Genomic DNA, 16,811 nt, shown 5'->3' on the forward strand with positions numbered 1-16,811 from the left:
TTCACCACATAGTTCAAGACTATGGGCGATTTTCATTAGAGCAGAATTATATTCTTCCACGGATTCAAAATCCTGGAACCTGAGAAGCTTTCATTCATTCATGGTCTTTCGCAAAAATATCATTGAGTATCTGGATTCTAGTCTTGTCCAAAGTTCACAAGGATCCTCTATATTTTCATACTGATTTCTCAGTTCCTCAGTGAGATGGTAGCGCGTAATTGTTATGGCTCTATGCTTTTCACTTTCAATTGCATTATTGCCTTCAATGATACATCTCATGAGTCCTCTAGAATTTAGGGCAATTGAAGTGTTCATTTCTCATTCTTGATAATTATCTCCAGAGAGATTTAGGGCAGCATAATCCGAAGGCTCAAATCTCGATATCTGAAATCATTTAATCAATTTATGATTTAGAACTCTTGCAACCAATTCAAATAATCAGTGCATATGATTTCATAAGTCTATCTATGATGCTTAAGCCACACGGCTTTGCAATGTGATGCTTAGGCCATACGGCCATGTTATTGATACAACGATCTTAAGGATCGGATCATGATGCAATCCAGTTTATAACCATCCGGATACTAGGCCACACGGTCACTTTGATATTCACTAAGCCACATGGCTTTTAATCAATCAAGGGCACAAGGCCGCAAGTATGAACAATGTCTTAGGCTACACGGCCATATACAAAACGGGATCTAGATGCATTCAATTCTATTTCTTAGTTGCATATCTATTAAGTTTTAGAATTAAATAATCTAGCAACCTAACTCTCATTCAAGAAGTAAATTCTTCATTAGTTTTAGAGATTATCTTTTAAGGTTTCAATCTTTACAAAACAACTAGGTTCAATTCATGTTTTCAGAATTCGAATTACCTTTAATTTATAGGGTTGAACCGGACCACCAAAGTCAGATGAACCTCTAGTTGCACACGGACGCGAGTTGGCTCCATTTATCGGGTCGCAAGATGGGACGAGACGCGAGCTGTCTCAGTCGGGGTCGCGAGATGAGGCTGAGACGAACGCGTGCAGTCGGGGCCGCGAGATGAGTCTGAGACGAACGCGTGCAGTCGGGGTCGCGTTGCCGAGAGCTACCGCGAGCTTGTTTCTTCTCGCGGATGGTTGCGTCTGGTCGGGGATTTGGTCTGAGCTGGACGCAAGCTGAGCTGAGGCTGAGGACTTTGATCACAGACAGGGAACGTCTGAAGCTGAGCTTGATCAGAGTTTGCAAGCCGGAACGCAATCAAGAACAATTTAGGGTTCTTCGGGATTAGGGTTCCAAAAGATCAAGACGGCGCTGAGTATTGTGTCTGCGATTGTGGGCGCGTCTGAGATCGGATCGACGAACGGTTTGCGCTGATGGATTTTTCTCGTCAAGAGCTTCAAGATGATATGTGGCTCGTCGTCTGGTTCCTCAGGGTTTGAGAGATAGATCGATTTTAAGTTGCGCCTAGATTAAGGTTTATGTGTGACGGATTTTAGGTTAGGTTTTGTCTCAGGGTTTTGGAGTCTATCGTGCTGATAACGTGTTGTAAATAGAGAGTTTAGAGTCTGAATATTCTGTTATTAATGATCAAGGGGTTCCTTTATATAAGGATTACAAGATAAAGATAAAAGGAAAGTGTACATATCCTTATCCAAGAGGAAATATGAAAACTACCAAAACATAGGAAAAAAAAACCATCTATATCCTAAGTCGGCTAAGGCTTTGGCCGACTCTCTCTCTTCCTTGCGGCCGCGGTTGAGCTTGATGTGGCCGACGGGCTTTCTCCTCTTGTCTTGGTTAATGGCAATCCGGCTAAGGCTTTGGCCGACTCTCTCTCTTCCTTGCGGCCGCGGTTGAGCTTGATGTGGCCGACGGGCTTTCTCCTCTTGTCTTGGTTAATGGCAATCCGGCTAAGGCTTTGGCCGACTCTCTCTCTTCCTTGCGGCCGCGGTTGAGCTTGATGTGGCCGACGGGCTTTCTCCTCTTGTCTTGGTTAATGGCAATCCGGCTAAGGCTTTGGCCGACTCTCTCTCTTCCTTGTGGCCGCGGTTGAACTTGATGTGGCCGACGGGCTTTCTCCTCTTGTCTTGGTTAATGGCAATCCACTCCATAACATAGCCTTTAGAAGACAGCTAATAGAGAACCTTTTTAAGAACAAATGAGCTAATAAACCATCGATTCAGAGATAATAAAAATCTAATTTTGGTTCAGTTTAGAATATAGCGGTTTGCTTTAACCAGAATAAACCAACGCAATTGCCCCCCCCCCACCCATCTGCTTCACTGTAGATTCCTCGCCTAGGAAGGTGACGACGAACAATGGGAACCTTAGGCAGAGCATTTTACTCCGTCGGATTCTGGATCCGTGAGACCGGTCAGGCTCTCGATCGCCTCGGATGTCGCCTCCAAGGCAAAAACTGCTTCCGTGAACAACGTAAGCTTCACTGTACCTCGATTTCACCACTCTGTTTTCGAATTCGCAAAAATAAGCTTCGATTAGGTTAATCAGCTCTTCCGATTAGGTTGCAGATCTGGTATTTGATGTTTTTGATTAGCAGAAGGGATTCATTGATTCAAATCTTATAGGATTGTGCTTTGCTGCTTAGGTTTTGGTCTTTTGTGTGTGTGTGTAATCGTGGCTTTCTCTGTAGTATCTAGGCATCGGACGTTGATGAACGTATTCGATAAGGCTCCGATTGTGGATAAGGAAGCTTTTGTAGCACCAAGCGCCTCTGTCATTGGGAACGTTCAGATCGGAAGAGGATCGTCTATTTGGTATGGATGCGTACTACGAGGTGAGCAAATGTTACTAAGCTTCAGTGTTTTTGGTGTTTGACTGATTTGATTTCTCATATAGTGACCCAAGCTTTGGTTGAGTTCTATCATCTACGTATGTATGTCAACTAAGTAGAGAAGGAATGTATGTTCTTGAGTCTTCTTTTATGGTTTAGTGATGAATAACACTGCTCAATATGGAGCTTCCTAGCATCACCTAAGGAGACTTAACACAAGTATACTACATATTCTCTTGATGAAAATCTCTTTTTTTTTTTTTTGAATGGATGTTAAATTTATTCAGCTTTTTTACGGTAGATGCAACATTAGTCCAATTTTCTCTTGATGAATATCCTCTAATATCGAATTTGAGTTTTGATCCTCTGTGGAAGTATGCGTAGGCTAGTCTGGATTGTTATTTTATTTTATTTTCTGTGATATCTTTCTTTAGATTAAATGGTAAGTCTTTCCGTACAGAATGTTGTTATGACACTCAGCATTGGTACTGTAAGGTTAAGCCTTTTCTTTCTTACCAGTAAACAGTGGAATAACATACAGTCTATGACTTGCTCTTGTTTTCTGTGCAGGGGATGTGAACACTGTTAGTGTTGGATCAGGAACTAATATTCAGGACAACTCACTTGTTCATGTGGCAAAATCTAACTTAAGCGGAAAGGTCCCTGCAACCATCATTGGAGACAATGTAACCATTGGTTAGTGGCAAACTCTTGCTCTTTGTTTTGCATTTTTCTGATATTCATTCATCTCCGCAAAGCATTTGGGATATAGTTTTAAACTAGATCTGTAACAGGTCATAGTGCTGTTTTACATGGATGTACTGTTGAGGATGAGGCTTTTATCGGGATGGGGGCGACACTTCTGGACGGTGTCGTGGTTGAAAAGCATGCCCTGGTTGCTGCTGGTGCGCTTGTGCGACAAAACACTAGGATTCCTTCCGGAGAGGTATAGTTTTGCGTCAAACATTTGCATTATCTGAAGACCCATAACCTTATGTGTGCTGACATACTTCTATTGCTACTTAGGCAGCATAGGCTATTTCATTTATGATACCTTTTCTAATTCTGAGATCCGTGGAGAGTAGATGTGAAGTTGAAATACAGTTTACTCTATGAATTGGTCTGGATAAAACATAATGTATCATCCTTTTAGGTGAAGTGTTGTAAAAGCTCAACTTTCATTTAAAGACTAATGATTATGGTCAATTAGGTGAAATTGCATTTTAAACAATCAGCATGTGAATACAAAATGGTGTTTGTATCTCATCATGACCGATTAAACTCTTTCTACAGCCATACTTACTGACAGATTTAACATTGTTTTTTTACCATATTGGTCTATAATGACTCAGATATGGGGAGGAAACCCAGCAAAGTTCCTCAGGAAGCTCAAGAGTAAGGAAATTGATTTTATCCCAGTGTCAGCTGAAAACTACTCAAACCTCGCGAAGGCTCACGCTGCAGAGAATGCAAAGCCACTAAATGCGATCGAGTTTGAGAAGGTTCTACGCAAGAGGTATGCTGCAAAAGACGAGGAGTATGACTCCATGCTTGGTATTGTGAGAGAAACTCCACCAGAGCTTAAACTCCCTAACAACAACGAGTCTAAGCCAAGCGTCCTTTAAATGTGAACTGATTTTTCGGGGTATGTTTTCTGATCGAAACCTTAAATACCTAGTATCTATGAGATGTCTCAAGAAGATGTCTGGTTTGAATAATGGCATGTAGAGTACACTAGAGTAGAGTGAAATTACAGCTTTGGAGAAACTTTTGCTCGACTTTTCATCATGGTTTCTTAGGAATGTATGGTATTGTCAGACCAAACTATGGATGCTACTACTTTGTTGTTTGAAATTCTGAATCAATATTATGAAACATGAAGATTGAATAATAATAATAATAATAGTAGACTGAAACATGTGCTATTCATGTGCGTTAAAGAGCCGTTTCGTATTGGAACTGCTCTTAAGCTCTATGATCTTCACAAAGAAGCATACAGCATTTACTTAAAGCAAATGCCTTGTATCGGTGCTGAAGGTCTCACTTTAATTCAATAAGCATGTTGTTGTTTTCCAAATTTATATGCAAAATGTTCAAAGGCTTATCAGGGAAGGGGTTTAAGTATCTCTGTGGATCACAACGATCGAGTGTGGGCTACTCGGCCATAAGGGTTACCGTTATTTTCTTCAGGAAGCAGAGTAATGTTATGAAGTTACGAAGTGAATATTGTGTTTGACATGAGTGATACGCTAGTTAGTGTTTAGAGAGTATGCAAATCCTAAAAGAGCTTTAGTCCTTAGAGGTCAAACATGGCAGCTTAACCCGTAACTTTAATTGTTACTGGGTAGTTAGTTAATTCAAGAATAGAGATTGTGATCATGAAGCTGTAGCAATCACTAGTGTAAGTTAGTTGCTCTAGCTCTATCAAACAAGTTATTGCCCTGCTGATGTAGATAAACAAAACTGCGAGACAACCTCTTATTATAGTTTTTATCACAACTTCACTAGACAATAGACATGTAGTGGTAACTCCCGGCACAAACGGGATTTTATTAGGACCCAATGTAAACATTATGGTTTTGTCATAGGGACTACGTACATGATTCGCAAGAGAATAAAAGAAGACGACACCGTGACACTTGAAGAAGATTCAGAGAACTTTTTGCTTGCTTCAGCAGTTGAAGTAGCAAAAACATGCGAACCCCGGGAACTGAGCGTGGCATGCCCCATGCGAAGCACGTTCCCATCTCTTACACTGACTGTCACAGCCGCGAGTGTTGCCACAAAACCCTGTCCATGTCTTGCTTCGCCTCTGGCAAACTCTTCCTTCCACCATCATCACCTCTGAAAAAATCTCAAAATAAAAGATATTAAAAAATGTAAAAAGGGTGACTAGAGATACCAGTTGAGCTTAAGAAACATCATGAGTGGAGTGATCTTACCAGTGGAAGCGATGAGGAAGATGGATAGGCAAAGCAAAAGCAAACGTGTGTAAGAAGAAGCCATGAAATTTTGTTATATGGTAATATTCACTAGCTGAAAGGCTCTTTATATATAGAGAAACGCATTCTCTAGATCTGTCTTTTGTGTAGAGTATAGTGTGAACGGGATGAAACCCACCCAGCCTACTATTTATCCAAACTCTATCCGAAAATCAGTAGGAGTTTTGACTATAGACTTTGTTATCAAAGAGTTCTGACGTCTAATTTGTTCGGACATGTTACATGACACTATCACACACTAGATACAAACATTTGAATTTGTATATATATCAAAAGTCAAGACAGTATTACATTTGAACGTGGATGCAAACAAAGCAATGAAATTATATAGCCTTCAGAAAAAAATTAAATTATATATTTAAGTCAGAGTTGTTCGAACGATATTGTACGGTGGTCAAACCAGAACTGGAACCTGGCTAAGCTTTACAATTTGTATCGAACATGCATGTAACCGTACAAAGAATTAATTACTTTGATTTTCTTCTGTAAACATCTAATTATTTCGCTGATATCGTGGGGTTTTTTTTAATATTAAAAAATGTTGTGATTATGACAAAGATTGTTTGATGGCGACCACAGAATCGGACAGTGTTTGGATCTGCTGCACCATAAATAAACCAGTCTCAGTCTTTGTCTGTAATTTCCTTTCAGCACCTCTTTATAAAATGTTACATGAATCTCCATCGTTTGTTTTTTGAAACAGCATCTCAATCTTTATTATGTGTAGTAAACTGTAAATTGCTTTTGAGCACGTGACTCATCCCATCTCACGTGATTCTCGGATCTCGACCACTTTCAATTTCCATGACCCTCGTGAGTGCTGATACTATCATATTGTGTGGATAAGTTCGTTCGTTCTTAGTTTCCTCCCCTTGACGGCGCGTGATTTCACGTGTCTGGTTCGAAGTGCTTCCAAGTGTATGCGTATGCTTTATAGTTTATAAAGCTTTATATATGCTAACCAACTTCTCCATCAATTAATTGATGTTCTTCAACTACGTATACTACACTTGTAAATATTTGTTAGAGATCACGTAATTACGCTATGTACACCCGAATCAAAAATTTACTTAATGAAATGTTCATTAAACTTTGGGTGTCATTTCATATAGGAAAACTTGCTATATAAATAGGATAAGCCATTTTTATAAATTGAACATGATGGCTACGAATCATATATGTGTATGGGATATATAATTGGAAATTTATATTTTTTTTAATAAAACCAAGATATCTACCAAGGAATGCCAATGATAGTAGTTTTGGAGTAATATCCTGCAATCTAAAATCTATAAAAAAAATTACTGAACTGTAAATAGTTCTTAGCACAATGATGTGTTGTATTGGAACCATAACACAATATCTATATAGTATTATAGTAGCAACTGCGAGTTTTCAATCCAATCTAATTGGCTAAAGGCATAATAAACCTTAATTGAGATAGACAGCAAACAACCATTAGTTTATGTGCTAAAATAATTCCACAGACTACATTTTTATAATTCATATCATTTAACTAGAAAACAAAAGAAACAAGCTAACTGAGACATTATTGGTGGAGTGTCGACAATATTATTATAAAAGTTAAAAGCCCAAGCAAATATTTTAAATTAACCATGTAAATTTTTATATCAAGGCACTCTATAAAAGGACCACTCAAGTCTCTAGTGATCGTATCTGTCTCAGCATCTGTGCATCTCTTTTCTCCAACATAACATTTTCTTCTCCCCATATAGAAAATCGTTAACATTTTACATTTCCTTCAATAATTCTTCCACCTACTAACAAACAATGGAGAAGGAGAACGATGAGCCAACTAAGGGACACGACAATACGTTTAGCTTACAGAATGTTCTGTTCATTGTCAAAGTTTCAACCGTCCTAGCCTTCACCGGTTACTGTGGTTACCCGACGATTATAAATGTACTCGACGGCGTTGACCTTTGGTTCGGTTGGTTCCGTTTGGTTCTAAGAAACGTTTTCTTCATCTTCATCATCCTAAACGTTCTCATCGGCTCTATATACTTTAGCTTCCTCAACACCACCAATAAAAAGAAACAAGATCTCTATGATGAATATATCGCCGCCGTACCCTCCGCCGTCCGCTCTTCCCCGGAGCCGTCTTCTGCCCTGATGGAGGTTGGAGACTACGGTGGTGAATATTATAATAAGTCAAGTTACTACGAGACTGTGCCACCGTGTCAAGCGGTTAATACGGTTGAGGAGAGTAAGTGTTATGAACGAGTAGTGATGGAGACGAGCTCTAAGAGTTATAAGAAGACGACGAGTTTGGAGAAGAAGAAGAAGAGGTCGACGGTGGAGTATCGAAGGACGGAGTCAGAGAGAGTACTGATGAAAACGGCGTCGTGGAGGTCGCATGCGATGGATGAGCTGAGCAGCGAGGAGTTTCGTATGAAGGTGGAGACATTTATCACGGGGTACAAGAAGAAAATGAATTGCCAAAACGGCGTCGCTGATCACTGGCAAAACGGAGTCTCTCGGTTTCAAAACGGCGGCGTTGACCAGTGGCAGAACTGTGTCCCCCAGTTGCAAGATCAGCCTTATTACGATGGAACTGATCGTCGTCGTCATCGTAGTCGTAGGCCCGTGGGTGGTTCTGGCTCTACTGGTAGTGGTGGTCCGTACTTGGCCATTTCGAATTAGAGCTTGGCGTGGGGACTATGTAAAAGTAAAAAATGTTAACATAGGTTATTTTTTACGGCCAATAATGTTGTATTCTAAATATCTAATATAGATGAGACTATTAATAATCTGTGTCACACACTCACATGGAAGGATGCCACTTATTCACTAGTTACGTTTAACAGGGCCGGACATTTTATCCGTTAAATTTGATTCGATTCGTTATTCGTCTCGATTCGATCACAAATTTCCAGATATCCGTAGACTTCCGAAGCAAAACAAATATTAAAAATCAATATCCGTTAAAATCGAAGCAAATCACAAATATCAAAATTTTAAGAAGCGGATATCCGCTCCGATCCGGAAATATATAAATACATGTACATATTGATTATACTTAATATTATAAATGTATAAGTTTATATAATTATTATTATAACATATGATTTGACAAATTATATTCACATTATTACTTATATAAAAGTATTACTTGAAAACGAAGAGAAAAAAATTTATAAAATAATTATAACTTTTTTCTTAATTTTTGTGTTATTATAATTGTTAACTAAGTTTAAAATTTACAAAATATGTAGTTTCACTATTTCTTTTGGTTTTTATTTTATATATATCATGCAAAAAAAAATATTAAAAAAATAAATTCGTATTGAATTTTTAAGATTATTTGTATTAATCAAAGCCGATGAGATATCTGTAAGTATTCGTAAATACCGGTAAATATCTATTTATTTTCCGGATACCCGTTTTTCCGGATATCAGTATTTTTCCGAAGCAAAGCAAATTGAAAAATTAGATATCCGTAATATACGAAGCAAATCACAAATACCTTCAAAAACCCGGATATCAGATCCGTGTCCAGCCCTAACGTTTAATCAGCACTTCAGCTGAAATACCGACCTAAAACACCGAATTATAAATTGACAAATTCATTTAAGTTAATTGAACAACTAGTTTTGGGGTTGATTTTAGGGTTAAGTGAAGTTATAAGCTTTTTGTAGTTAATTCTATGTTAAATCCAAAGGAACCAACCTTGTTTCAAAAAAAAAACCAAAGGAACCAACTGCCAACATTTTGATTGTTATGAAACCATGACCATTATGTCAATTCAATCCCCTATATATTATTTGTGAAACATTACAACTTTTTTTTGTGACCACGTATCATCACTAGAATGATTCTTAGAATAATTAGAGAAATATGTTGGTCAATCTAATTATATAATAAGCTTTTTATTAAACTAACCATAAATTCATTATTAATGTCATTTATTATTTCCTTAAATAAAGATTATGGAATTGCCTAATGTGGCTAAAGTATATATGACAATTAATGATTTTGAATAATAAAGATCTGATAAAAAAATAATGTATCTTCTATCAAATTTGTTTAATTTTAAACTATTAAAATAATTTAAAAAATCACAATAACCATATTATAAAAATTTAGATTTTTTTGTATATATTATATTTTGAATTTTAAAAAACGACTTTAAATTACTAAAACTGTTAAAAGTCTCACATTCAAATTTTGCGATCCATTGTTTAAAATTTTTGTTATGACAAAATACAAATGATTACAAAATCATATAAATAAAAGTCTAATTTAATTAATCATTAAGATTTAAAATATATATGTATATATATCATTCGAAATTAAACTATAAACCATATTGAATAAATAAATATTTTAATATTAAAATTTACTTTGAATAATTTTTTTTGATAAAAGTTTTGAACTAACATTGATAATTATTTTTAAATTATAAATTACTAAAATTATTAATCCCACAATGAAATCTTTGTTATCAGTAATTTAAAGTTTTTGCTATTATGCACATGATAAAAAAAACATATGAGTAGAAAGCATCATTTAATAGACATTAATATTAAAATATACTATGTATGTTAATATCATTTAAATTTAATTACATATCCTATCAAATTTTTTAAAAAATTGTCTGGATTAATAAAATTGATTTATACGTTCGTACCAATTTAATTATATATTTAATAGTTACTGAATTTTAATTATTCAATATATATTTATTATTTCATAATATGTAAGAACATATAATACATAAAATAATTTTTATATATAATATTTATCCCTCGCGCATTGCGCGGGTCTTAATCTACTTCGTTAGTAAAACAAGACAATGTAGGAAAAGGAGAACTGTTACAAGTTCAAGCCAATTAGTTTTTGAAACATTGTTCTCTCCTAGTTCAGCTTGTATATAATATGAGACGTGCTAATGACTGTTTCATTGTCTCCTGGTTATAGACTCATATAAGAAGAGTTCGAGAAAACGGTGTGAACTCCTAAAATATATGGAAATTTCCATGTAAATATACGAGAAACATTTTATATTAAATCCCGTAATATGTAGAATTCAATTTTTACTATTCTACATTTGATTTGGATTGTGGTATATCATTTGAGGGACATCTACTTAACTAAAAAGTATACTCTTTCTGTTTCATATTAAGTGTCATTTTGATCTTGTGCACACAGATTAAGAAAACAATTAATTTTGTATATTTCCTATATAAAAACACAATTACCTATACACCTAACCATATTTCGACCAATAGAAAAATAAATTACTGCATAAAATTAATAAATTTTGTATTGAAAATCGAAAACGACACTTATTTTGTAACGAAAAAATTTCTCTACACCGACACTTAATATGAAACGGAGGGAGTATTAAATTTGTGACATTGTTATAAATAAACTACATATATGAAATAAATACCATTTGGTAGTTATTTGATTAGTTGTTGATCTTATTGCCAATAGCAGCTCCTTGTAATCTAATTAATAATATTTTCCCGGAAAGTTTGTCCATAATTATTATTAATAATTAATAATAACCCCTACGAAGAAGTAGGGGTTATTGGTTGTTGTATTTTAATGAATTTGAAAATCCGAACTAAATCTAGTGTTATTGGTTCTATGATTTTCAAATATGTATTAAAATCATGTGTTATTGGTTTAATGATTCATAAATTCTATATCAAATCAAGTGTTACTCAATCGTACGGATTTACTAATATATTTGATTTAATAATGGATTTGAATGGATTTGTTTGAATTTTTTAGTTAAAAATACCAAGACTCAAATCCGAGAAAAAACTTCTGGATTTACATATTTTAATTGAATTTATAAATACTATATGGATTTCTAAATCAATCAAAATATATAAACCAATAACACCTCCGAAGTTATTAGGATATGTTCTTATCCACTACTTTGTTTGTTCTATAATAATTGCCACCAGGTCACCAACATTTTTACTTTTGTTGTTTCTCTATTATATTTTCCAGACGCATATATGAGTCCACGTCCTCTCACTGCGATGAGTAATACAATATTATTGATCCCGACACATTTGTCATTGACAACCAAAAAACATACATAAACTTGTATCAGTGTTGCAAGGTAAGGTATATATAAATGAATTCTATAATTTATATAGGTTTATAAAAGTGTAATAGATAATCCTAATAGCTTTTAAAAAAGAGCACCAGAAATAAAACTAAATTGTTGGTAAGAAGTTCAAACTTAACAGCTTATAGTTTTTTGCAACAAAAATTCTAGCCATTGCTATGATCTAGATAAATATTTACAATATGAACTAATACATTTAAGAAACTAATATTTTATATGTATAAGATATTTTAGTATATAAGTCTAGATCACTATATTACAGATCCATCAAAACTGTAGCCAGACTTCTTGATATCTTACTTGAAATTACAGCCCATACATCATTGTTACAAAATAGTAATGGTACAAAGAATATATATCCATATGCCGAAGCTGACATTAGAACAAAACACTTGCTCCTAGGATGATCCACAACCTGTACTTTGATCTTCTTTAATCAAGCTTTTCTTCTGTCCATGACACATAGTTGGACGTTTTAGGAATTTAATTATTAAACCATATTTTTGGCGAACAATTATCCACTTGCACAACCATTTTTAAAACCAAATATAATACCACTATTATTGTACCTTAAATACTAAACCATTATTCAAATCAATAAAAAGCATACTAAATCTTCTCTTTGGAGCCATTCCTTAGCATCAAAGGAAGTGAGAATAAACCGAAATTTGGTTTTGTATTGAACTGAAAGTGTCAGTGCATGTATCAATTAAGTAGCCGCATTACTGCAGTGATTATCGTTTAACTGAGTCTTATAATCTAACCGATTTTCACTAAATGTAATATCAACTACCCTAAATATCATATAGTTATTATTTATTTTTTATAGATTCAGAGATTAATCAGAGTTTCCATATATATGAATTAGAAGAAAAGTTACCTGTCAAATAAGCCAAGGCGTCTGGTTCAAATTTTTGAATGTAATATGAAAAATCCTTGATGGAATAACTAAACAACCAACAGAAACTAAAGACAAGCAATGAACAACCATCATCGCTTTATTCTTTCTTGGCTGATAATTTATGGATTTACCTTATAATTATTTTGGTGTTCAAATATTCTTTACTATTATAATCATGCGTTCACAAAACACAAGACAAAGTAGTAACTTCGTCTGTCTTTATCTACAGTATATATAGTGACAATATATGACATTAATGCAAAGTTGTAAGTATTACATTTGGATATGAAACATCGTATATAGGAACACTCGTTGAGTCTTTTTATATACACATATAAGATCTAATTTGAAACTTATATATTTACAGTCTACGTGACACACGAATCGGATATCCACTCTTCAATCTTGCAAATAATGTCCACTTCTCGATGCTTGGATCTCCATCTACCACCTCCCATCTAAATCATTATTATTAATTTTGGGTCACAAGCATTATTTTTATTATAACCGAAATTACAATTTATGCAATTCATATAAGATAATTGTACGAACCTGTAAGTGGTTATAAAACGGTGGAGAAAAACTACCATCATGGCTTTGGCCATATTAAGTCCAAGACATGTTCTTCCTCCCATACCAAATGCTAAGAAACTGTTTGCTTTTGCTTCCTCCTTCATTTTAGGATTAAGTTATAATAAGTACAAACAAAATAATGTTACTATGCAAACAAGAATAATGAAAGGAAATATGGTTTCTTAAGAGTATCATGTACGTACGTCAAACCTTGAAGGGTTGAACTTGTGAGGTTCACTATATACGTTAGGATCAAGATGAATGGATCTAGCGTCAATGTTTATATTCCATCCTTTATTAATCTTGTATCCTTTCAAATCAGAAAATAATGTATTATAAAAAGCCAGAGATAATCTGTTTTTTCGTAATCTGAGATAATTTATTTAAACAAATAAACTGAAGGCGATCTTTAAATAAAGTATTTATAGCAAACCTTCCATTTCACAGTCTTGAAGTACTAGTCTTGGGAACCAAGGCACAACAGACGCCATTCTCAGAGATTCTTTCACCATCTATGTACAAAAAATTATATATACGTACATATTAAAAACATTGTCCATTGAAACACGTTTGAACGTTGTTATGTATTTACCTTTGAAGCATATGTCATTTCAGTGAGATCATCTAGTTCGAGAAATGGTTTATGTGATGCCTGCTTAGCAAGCTGAGTTTGTTCTTCCTGTTGACCGGTATAGTGACATGTTTTAGAAACAAAACCCTTTGAAAATTGTCTTTATGTTAACTAAATTGAAAAAGCAGAAATTAAAAGTGTGTATATAATCTATAGTATTAATATACATGAGAAACTATTTAATTATAATTTCTTTTTGAACTGTATTAATTTCAAAACTTACAATCAGAATATTCAAAACCTTCTGATTTTCACCGAGGTACTTAACCATCCACGTTAAAGCACTAGCCGTCGTGTCTTGTCCTGCATTTTTGTAGCAAAAGTTTGTAAAAAATGAAATATGATGTAATGATTTACTTTTTTTTTATCTCTAGACTGGTCCAAAAATGATGAATACTAAAATAAATAAATGGGACCTGCAATGATCATGGTCAAAATATTGTCCTTAATCTCAGCATCAGTCAACTTAGTAGAATGATCAGAAGACGAAGCAGAGCCGTCGCTATCTACTGCAAGAAGCTGCTGCAGAAAATCTTCATGATAATTATTATTATGACTATTTGTTTCATTTCTCCTTTCTCTGATTATCTTTTCTAACACCTCCATAACTCTTCCTCTTGCCTGCATCATTTAGAACACATCTCTTCTTATGAATCAAACCAATCCAAGTGTAATAATTAATCTCCATTACTTTGATGTTAAAACATCATAAAACGTACTGACATTACCATGATGCCCTTGTGAAATCTAGTCCAGGGTAAATTGAGAGGAAAAGCTAGCATCGCTTCACAAACAAAGCCAACATCTCTTTGCAATGAACCCAATTCTTCTTCGTTTTCTAGACTTATTAACATCTTACACATTGCTTTGAATGTTATCTGCACCGTTAGTTACCATCTTACTCATATGCTTAGAAATTTCAAATATTAAGACTGACCTTTATAAACAAAATTGATTCATTTCTTTTTAGTTTCAAAAAAAAAAAAATTTGATTCAGTAATTTCAGTTTTTGATTTGGCTAAAGTAAAAATATCATTTTCCTTTTCCAAACTTCCTTTTACACAAGGACGTATGAAATGGGACAAGTTGGGCCGAACATTTTTCATTAAGGAAAACGGCTTTCTAAATAAGCCTTTTCTTAAGAAAAAATGGCTTATTCTTATTCAAACCACATGCAACGTGTGTAAAACAAACCTGGAGCAAATCTGTGAGCAAGACCACTGTACCACGGTGCTCCCATCCACTAAGCGCGTCAACGACGAGTTCATCGAAGTGTCTAACCATCAGAGCCGTCGATTTTTTGGAGAATAAGTTGATAAAACGGCTACGGAGAATCTTGTGATGGTGTTGAGAAGCACAAAGAAGGCTCCGGTCACCCACAAGCGCAGCTATGGACTTTATATACCGTTTCGTGAACATGCCTGACTCGTTATTTAAAACAGCCCGAGCTGACTCAGTCGTCGACAGGAACACGTGCGTCTCTCCAAACAAACTTGTCCTAAAGCAACTTCCGTACCTGTAATAATAGTATTAAATAATGTCCTAAAAGTACTTCAGCCAGAAACCTTCTAACTAGTCCAGAGGCTTATTGTGTTGACCTGATACGACGACTACGAACGAACTCATAGAAGCCTTTGCCGCTGTTTACGGAAAGCATGAACTGAAGTGTTTCTCCGACCACCGGAAAACCATGGCTTCCCGGAGGAATATCAGCCGTTGACTTCTCTTGATCTTGGATCACGGTTTTGAATATTTTACTGAGTGCTAGTATCACTAAGCACAGCAGGAGAACTACGAGGGGACAGAGGGAAAGATGGTCCATCTATTTTTGTTTACAAAGTTCCTTTTTCAGTCTGAAAGAGTAAGAAAGTTTCCACATAAAAAAGAGAGAAGATTTAATTATGATTCTTGAAGTATAGAATCTTGGATCGAGCTTATTAATTAGTCTATAAATATAGGAAGATATTTTGTAACGAGTGAGTGATGTTTCTCCTTTTTCCCTCCTCATGATGTTTCTTTAGACTATAAATCTATTGAGTTGAGTATATATGTATGCTCGCGCAAGTGTGTGCGTGCATGCATATATACTGTTATACAGAAAATAATTCAGTTGATGAGAAGCTACACAACAAGACATTAAATCTACATGTAAAATCTCATGTAATTTTCTTCGTTTAAAACCCATAAAAACTAGATAACCGCTAACTTGCTATTTATTTTGTTAATGGACATTATTACGACCAGTTGAGAGTTTTAAGCCAACGGTGCTGTGAAAATTTTGAAAGTAATCACGATCGTTACAAAAACTAAGAATAAATGATGAGCATGCGGAAAACGTTTTAACGGCAATGCAAAAATGCTTTAGTATTTAAAATGGTTAAAGCATGATTAACCTGGATTCTTAGAATAAGATTCTTAACGTAACTAAAAAACTAAAAACCGGTTCTTAAATAAGGATTTTAAGAACCGGTTCTTAGTTTTTTTAGTTAAAAATTAATAAACAGTTTCTTAACTTCCGCTAAAAACCTTACTCTAAGAATTCCGGGTTAATCATGGTATTATGATATTTTGTCGCTCTTGTTATAAAATTGTCTTTGTCATCGAATGTGACGTGAGGCGCTGAAAGTTGTAACAAAAGAATAATAAAATAGAATAAAAGCATAAAGTGGTAGACACGTGGACGGTGAAGAGAGGCTGTTGGGCCTATTGCATTCCATTTTCACGAGTGGGCATGATTAACTTGTTTTCCACTTATTAAAGTGATTATCACTTTTTTTGTCAGCAAGTAATTATTAAATTGTAACACTCACG

At 34.8% G+C, this 16,811-nt stretch overlaps 4 protein-coding genes across 5 annotated transcripts; 2 read left to right on the top strand and 2 right to left on the bottom strand.

Annotated features, from left to right (window-relative positions):
* Positions 1 to 2,236: 2,236 nt before the first annotated feature.
* On the top strand, positions 2,237 to 4,693 carry LOC106307584 (gamma carbonic anhydrase 1, mitochondrial). The gene is made up of 5 exons (XM_013744572.1): positions 2,237 to 2,423; positions 2,641 to 2,784; positions 3,352 to 3,477; positions 3,576 to 3,727; positions 4,134 to 4,693. Exons 1-5 carry the CDS (start codon positions 2,309 to 2,311, stop codon positions 4,404 to 4,406), a joined length of 810 nt encoding a protein of 269 aa, XP_013600026.1. The 5' UTR covers positions 2,237 to 2,308; the 3' UTR covers positions 4,407 to 4,693.
* A 552-nt stretch (positions 4,694 to 5,245) lies between these two features.
* LOC106311096 (defensin-like protein 19) lies at positions 5,246 to 5,790 on the bottom strand. The gene is made up of 2 exons (XM_013748331.1): positions 5,724 to 5,790; positions 5,246 to 5,625 (listed from the first exon to the last, which is right to left on the bottom strand). The coding sequence occupies exons 1-2, from the start codon at positions 5,785 to 5,787 to the stop codon at positions 5,453 to 5,455; spliced, it is 237 nt and encodes a 78-aa protein (XP_013603785.1). The 5' UTR covers positions 5,788 to 5,790; the 3' UTR covers positions 5,246 to 5,452.
* Positions 5,791 to 7,464: 1,674 nt separating this feature from the next.
* LOC106309870 lies at positions 7,465 to 8,556 on the top strand. The gene has a single exon (XM_013747012.1). It carries the CDS (start codon positions 7,575 to 7,577, stop codon positions 8,445 to 8,447), a length of 873 nt encoding a protein of 290 aa, XP_013602466.1. The 5' UTR covers positions 7,465 to 7,574; the 3' UTR covers positions 8,448 to 8,556.
* Positions 8,557 to 13,029: 4,473 nt separating this feature from the next.
* Positions 13,030 to 16,239, bottom strand: LOC106309928 (abscisic acid 8'-hydroxylase 1). 2 transcript variants are annotated; one of them, XM_013747085.1, is made up of 10 exons: positions 15,599 to 16,236; positions 15,195 to 15,516; positions 14,729 to 14,878; positions 14,417 to 14,621; positions 14,224 to 14,303; positions 13,962 to 14,048; positions 13,803 to 13,881; positions 13,573 to 13,679; positions 13,349 to 13,467; positions 13,030 to 13,254 (listed from the first exon to the last, which is right to left on the bottom strand). In XM_013747085.1, the coding sequence occupies exons 1-10, from the start codon at positions 15,820 to 15,822 to the stop codon at positions 13,158 to 13,160; spliced, it is 1,470 nt and encodes a 489-aa protein (XP_013602539.1). In that variant the 5' UTR covers positions 15,823 to 16,236; the 3' UTR covers positions 13,030 to 13,157. The 2 variants fall into 2 exon arrangements, with proteins under 2 accessions (XP_013602539.1, XP_013602540.1); XM_013747086.1 differs by lacking the exon at positions 13,030 to 13,254 and having other exon boundaries at positions 13,355 to 13,467; positions 13,580 to 13,679; positions 15,599 to 16,239.
* Between the last annotated feature and the right edge of the window lie 572 nt (positions 16,240 to 16,811).

This window comes from Brassica oleracea, chromosome C8 (assembly GCF_000695525.1).
Source record: "Brassica oleracea var. oleracea cultivar TO1000 chromosome C8, BOL, whole genome shotgun sequence".
In the NCBI taxonomy this organism is placed as follows: domain Eukaryota; kingdom Viridiplantae; phylum Streptophyta; class Magnoliopsida; order Brassicales; family Brassicaceae; genus Brassica; species Brassica oleracea.